This window comes from Pituophis catenifer, unplaced genomic scaffold (assembly GCF_029215685.1).
Source record: "Pituophis catenifer annectens isolate HBS135680 unplaced genomic scaffold, rPitCat1.0.hap2 SCAF_14, whole genome shotgun sequence".
In the NCBI taxonomy this organism is placed as follows: Eukaryota; Metazoa; Chordata; class Lepidosauria; order Squamata; family Colubridae; genus Pituophis; species Pituophis catenifer.
The window spans coordinates 869,583-875,582 of record NW_027256894.1 but is presented as its reverse complement, the minus strand read 5'-3'; the positions used below and the strand labels follow the sequence as shown (position 1 = coordinate 875,582).

Sequence of the window (6,000 nt, the reverse complement as noted above, 5' to 3'; positions counted from 1 at the left end):
GTGGTGGGGGAGGGTGGCAGCAGGCTGTAGCAGCAGGCTGGTCACTCTGGCTGGTGGCTCTTCCTCCTGCCACCCTCGCACACCGGGCAGCATCCAGGCAGCCATACCTGGCCTCCCCTTGTGGCAGCCCACATGGATCCCAGCAGCGCAGCTTCGGGGCCTTTCCTCGCAGTGGCGGTGATGAGGCAAACAGGCAGACGTGCATAGGGGAGTGATTGGTGGCAGCGCTCCTGGCTGGCAAGGGTGGATATCCAGGGCTGTATGCAGGCAACGATGGTATGGCCGGTGCGCACCCGCGCTAAAGGCCAGCTGATTGTTGCACACACATGCGCACCAGTAATCAGCAGACTAGCTGGCTGGTGCGTATGCGTGCCCTGGAAACCCGGAAGAGGAATGGGCAACGCCATGCGTGCCGGGCAACATGGCTTTGCATGCCACTTCCGGCACACGTGCCATAGGTTCGCCAACACAGATCTAGAGTGTTGGCTATTCCTGCCAGCTTAATAGCATCTGCAAATTTAGTGAGTTCCCCTTCTATTCCCTCATCTAAGTCGTTTATGAAGATATTGGAGAGTACTGGACCTAGGACAGAACCTTGTGGTACCCCACTGCTTACTTCCCTCCATGTAGATGTAAGGATTAACTTAACGATTACTAATTACGATTGTTACGTAACGATTATTAATCGTTAAGGATTACTCATTGAGAATGATTTGTCAGCTAGTTACAAATCCATCTGATGGTGATGCTATCTATCCCATTTTTTTCTAGCTTACGAAGAAGTAGGTTGTGGTTTACTTTGTTGAACGTCTTGCTAAAGTCTAAGTATATTATGTCCACAGCATTTCGTTGATCTACTAATTTAGTCACTAGGTCAAAGAATGAAATAAGATTGGTTTGGCATGATCTGTTTTTAACAAATCCATGCTGATTTCTAGTTATTACTTTATTCATTTCTAGATGTTTACAGATCTGTTTGATTATCTTTTCCAGTATCTTCCCAGGTATTGATATTAGGCTGATTGGTCTGTAGTTTCCTGGGTCTGGGTTTGTTTGTTTTTTTTTCCTTTCCTTTTCTTTTCTTTTTTGAAGATGGGAACCACATCAGCTCTTTTTCAGTCCTCTGATAGTTCCCTGATGCTCCAGGATTTTTTGCTGTATCTCAGCTCACCCACCCAAAATGGCAGCATGTCATTTCAATAAAGCACAGGAGAAGTGACACAGAAAATAAACTTTTATTGATATGTAGTGTAAAAGGGAGACTAGAAATACATAAATGTCTCCCAGAGAAAAGAGAATGATAATACTTTTAAGTATTAGTACATCAAAACCAGACAATTATTGTCAGTTATTCAAGTTGCTGAGAACAAGAGCACTTGGTGAATTGGTTAATCTAAGCCTTCCAGAAGAGCAAAACAAGAGGCATGCTCTGAAGTTCTCAGTCAACCTTCCACAAAGACATTCTAAGCCCACCCAATCTATGCACAGGTTAACCTTCCCCATTCCTTCCGTTTACAATCAGCTGCAATTCCTGTCACCTCAGAAAAATGGCAACAGAGCCTGCAGTCCATTGCAATCCAACACACTCTAGTTCCCTGTGCCTGAAAGGTCCTCTTTGTAAGTAGGCAAAGGGCAGGAATGCCCAGTTATCTGCAACTCTGGAAACCCAGGCCTTTGTGTTTGATCAGCACTGTGGATGGCAGAATCAGCTGTCAGTTTGTTGAAGCAGCACCACAGTCAATCTCCAACTGAGATGCTCGTAGCAACAATGACTCTTGCCAATCAAGGAGCCATCTTCAGAAGTCCATCAGGGCAACATCCTGTCTTAGCGCACAACAGGCACAATGTGGCTTTGCAATTATTCAAGATCATGCTCAACTTCAGACGCTTAACATAAGTAACTGGCATTTTTGAAGCACTCTGCTTTTAATATTTCCATGTAAAAAGGTGGGTTTTTTTTCCAGAAACCCAGAACTCCATATATCTGCTTTTGGAACTATTCCAAAGTTACTTAAAAAGCAACACCAAACTTTCCTTTATATTTATTCCTAAAACACATAACATCTATGCCAAGTTAATTTTCTCACCAAAAGGCTTTTCCTGCATAAATAATATCCTTTATAGTGGATTATTATACATAATTTACAAAATACTGTATTTTAAGATGCTATTAAATCACCTTAGCATAAAATCAAAGAATTTGAGCGATTGGGGTCCATTGTTTGAATCCAACTGGCACAAGCTAAGGCACAGACCTCACAGCAGGAGCAATATTTCCCCAAAGGGGTCTTTCTGAGAGCTCCTTTCAGCAGAGTTCCCCACTCCAAGTTGAATGGAGCCACAACTGACAGCCACGGCCACCAGTTCATTGAATATATATAAGAACACAATTAAGTTTCCTGGGTAACTGAATAGATGCGCTTGCTGCTCTAGGAAGACAGATGCCCCTGCCTAATAAGCCACAGACCTGGAAAGGACAAACTGGTCTTCGGCCCTTGACCTGCCTCCAACTCGTGGCTGCAAAGGGGGGTCCAGCACTACAGCCAAGCCCACTACAAGAGGCACAGGTATCCTTTTGTTTCTGCATTTTTTTTAAAAAAAACTTTTTTTTAATTTTCCCAACTACTTTAGTTGTTAATTAGCTTAACTGTAAACAGTTGATTTCTTCTTTTTTAAAAAAGTAATGAATGATCAAATACAAATCTTAGGCTACTGTATTTCAAGGTTTCATAACAGCTTTTCATTTTTATCTATCGCAGTCCTGCTGTCCTTAAAATTACAAATAAATCAGTAATGAACACTCTGTGAAAAACTATCTTGTAAAAAGCAAAATATTGTCTGATGTATTTTTCTCTCATGAAAATAGCAATAAAAAGGCATTACTACTTTTAGCTAGTCTTCAAAGAGGCAGCTTGGCCAGCCAAGCCACCGTGGAACACAGGGGGAGCCTCGAGGCCAATCCCAGGAGGACACCTTCAGTCTGGTTCAGCCCCCACCCCAGAAGATGCAGGCCCATTTCTCTGAGCTCCCTGGCTCAGAGCCTGACATCTACAAGGAGTGGGAGGGGAGATGTCTGGGCAGGGCAGGATTAGCATTCTTTCAGGGCTGTCAATCCAACATTCAGGAGAACTTCGCTTTGGTCATCATTTTGACTACCTATAAATAAATTTTTCAAATTACAAGTGATCTTCTCATTTTTGTTTAAAAATGAGTTTGTGTAAATATTTTTCCATATTCCTGCTACAAGCAGCTGAAGGGCGGGTTACCAACTCCTAAGCATTAAGGGACATTAAGAAGTTGGCAAAGTTGCCTGCAGCCTGAGGAGCCAGCCAGAGCTTCAATTCCCCTAGCAAATCAGTCCCTGTCGCATGCGGATGATCTGGAGCAAGGCTGCCTGCACATCTTCATCCATGTGACCCTGCAAAATTAAAAGGAGACCTTTAAAAAAGGAAACTACTAAACATTTCTTGTCCATTCTTGTTCTGAAGTTGGATTGCTGTCTCTCCTTAAAGGAGACAGCAGTCACACTCAAGCATGAGAGCAATTGTCACCCAGGCCAAGCGAACCCTCTCCCCAAAGTCCCTGCAAGGTCACGCACCTGAACAGCACTAAGAAGGTGTGTCCGGTATATTGAGATGACTTCTTGGTGCTGCCTCTCAGCATCCTAAAGCAAAGGAATCTTCCATTAATTTTCTACCTGAAACGATCAAACTGATTGGCTTCACTCTCGTTGAGGAGAGGTGAGATGTTGCACAAGGGACTGATGCTTCTGACACCTCTAGAAATTCTTCCTGAGATTTTAATCCACTGCTCACAGTGAGGAGCACTCCTTGGTGCTCTCTGAGCTTGCTTCTTTTCTTGCAGAGTAAAATACTGGGGTATACCAGAAAATAAATCATATTTAAAAGGAAAAGATTTAAAAAGCTGGCAGACTCCAGGAGAAGAGCCTTCTGAGTGGCGTCTGCCCTCTGGAACATCTTCCCCCCTTCCCTCCCTCCCTCCTGACGTTTTTTAAGAGCCTTAAGACCTGGCTGTCCCAGACGGCTTGGGGATCCAATGGAGGAGCTTCATACTGGAGATGGTTGTTGAATTAAAACTTAATCCCACCTCCCCACCCTGTGTGTCCGGCCCTGCTCTTTCCCATCTGATGTTAATGGTTGTATTTGTTAATGATTTTATCCACTGTGTTCTATGATTGTTGATTTTAATGTTTTTAATTTTTTTATGCTGTAAGCCACTCAAAGTTGTTGACTATAAGATTGGCGGCAAATAAATTTGATAGACAGACAAACAAGACAGCCAATCAGCCAGTCAAGGAACCCTTGGTGCTCTGAGCTTGGCTGTTTGCTTGCAAACTAGTGCAGGGCACTGATGGGATCTAGTCAGGTCATGAAACGTCTGCAAGGAACAACCAAGGTCAGAGAGGACTCACAGCTCCACCTAAGCTATTGTGATGTCTCCCTTGGACAACTCCTCTGATTCTTCCTTGGAGGTCAGCTCAAGGGAGGATGAACTCATTCCTAGCACATCAGAACTGGGTTAACATGACTCTGAACAGCCAGCCAAAAGAGTTTTACAGGAGGCTTTGGCTGGGACAGCTTGCAGGTCAATGAGGAGGAGCTACCTTCCGTGGTGGATCCGAGAGCACACAAGACAGAGGAAAGACAAGAGCAATAGAGATCTGCCAGATTACTTGGGAGAAGGTCCTTGCCTGTCTTGATGGGTTGCACCGGAAAGCTATTTATCACAGCAGGCAGAGGGAAGCGTTGCGTTTGTGGCTGTGCGTTCCTTGTGCTTCCTGTTTGACTTTGTGCCTTGGAGACTCTGAATGTCTTTCACCAAGTTAGCTCTTGTGGGTGTATTTCAGTTTGGCCTGATGGAGTTGTTTGTTTGGTGGACTTATTTGTTGGAGCAACTTTCCACTGTTTTATGGCCATTGCTTTGTGGACTAACCTTGGCCTGCTTGTGGCTGGATTTATTGGGACAGTTCTGAGGCTAGGTGAAGGGAATTGCTGGGGAACATTAATAAACTCTCTACAACCACACTTTTGTGTGTGTGTGACTGAGAGGGGCAGCACAGCAGTATATATAGGAAATATGTGTTAATGGAAGGGAGGGGCCATGCACTCACATTCAGGTTTCTTCTGCAGATGTGCAGAGTTGCAAGTCATGCAAGGACTGAGAGATTATTTTCCCACCATATTTAAGCCTGGCATTCCTAACACGCTGCAATTCCTAACACGCTGTATTCCAGTTCCCTACTTACAGCCAGCTGCTGCTGCAGAGTCTTCACCTGGTTCTGGAGCACTTCCATCTGTGGATTTTGCCTCTTTGCAGGAATGTTGTGGGTAAGCTGTGAGAGGCCATTAAGAGCCTGTTTGAGCCGTTCTACATCATTGAGAAGCTCCGTTATCTTCAAGAGAGATATTGATAAAATTCCAATGAAAAGAACAGGAAAGCCCTGCCCTCCCATCATCCCCGGCCCACACATAAGGAGAAAAAATACAACCCAATCCCTGGGATTTGGGCACGTTCAACTAGAAGAGGACAGAAATTCAATTTTGCCCACAAAAGAGGGCTGATCCCAGTTTTACATGGAATTCTTGCATAACATAAAAAGGCAGGAAGTAGGAAACAACTGCAGACATCTCCACACTGAGCAGCTCTTGTCAGCTACATCAACAGCTTTGGAATGACTATCTGCTACACCACCAAACCCAACTGCAGAAGGAAGAAGGAAAGCAGGCCACCCAACTCCAGGGAGACTTCAGGTCAGAAAACCAAACTCCTGAGAGTTTTAAGATGATGACTGACCAATGCTATTTTTTTATTAAATGGCAATGCTGTGATAATGCAATGTCCCCTCAGAGCTTGCCAGCAGCTATGCTACAGTGACTGCATGTAAGCTACCAGGAGTCTAAATGGAGACGGTGGGCATATGACTACTGTAATTAAAAAATACGTGAAAAAACAATGGCAGGTTTAGACAATCCTTTTAAC

The 6,000-nt window shown here is 44.2% G+C and overlaps 1 protein-coding gene across 6 annotated transcripts in view; it reads right to left on the bottom strand.

The window, feature by feature from the left end:
* Positions 1-1,216: 1,216 nt before the first annotated feature.
* Positions 1,217-6,000, bottom strand: part of UACA (uveal autoantigen with coiled-coil domains and ankyrin repeats) — a 79,215-nt gene continuing 74,431 nt past the window's right edge. For all 6 annotated transcript variants that reach the window (XM_070953775.1, XM_070953779.1, XM_070953776.1 and 3 more), the window contains 3 exons: positions 5,267-5,413; positions 3,599-3,664; positions 1,217-3,418 (listed from right to left, as the gene is read on the bottom strand). In XM_070953775.1, coding sequence (XP_070809876.1) covers positions 3,347-3,418; positions 3,599-3,664; positions 5,267-5,413 — 285 coding nt within the window. In that variant the 3' untranslated portion in view covers positions 1,217-3,346. The remainder of the gene's footprint in view (positions 3,419-3,598; positions 3,665-5,266; positions 5,414-6,000) is intronic.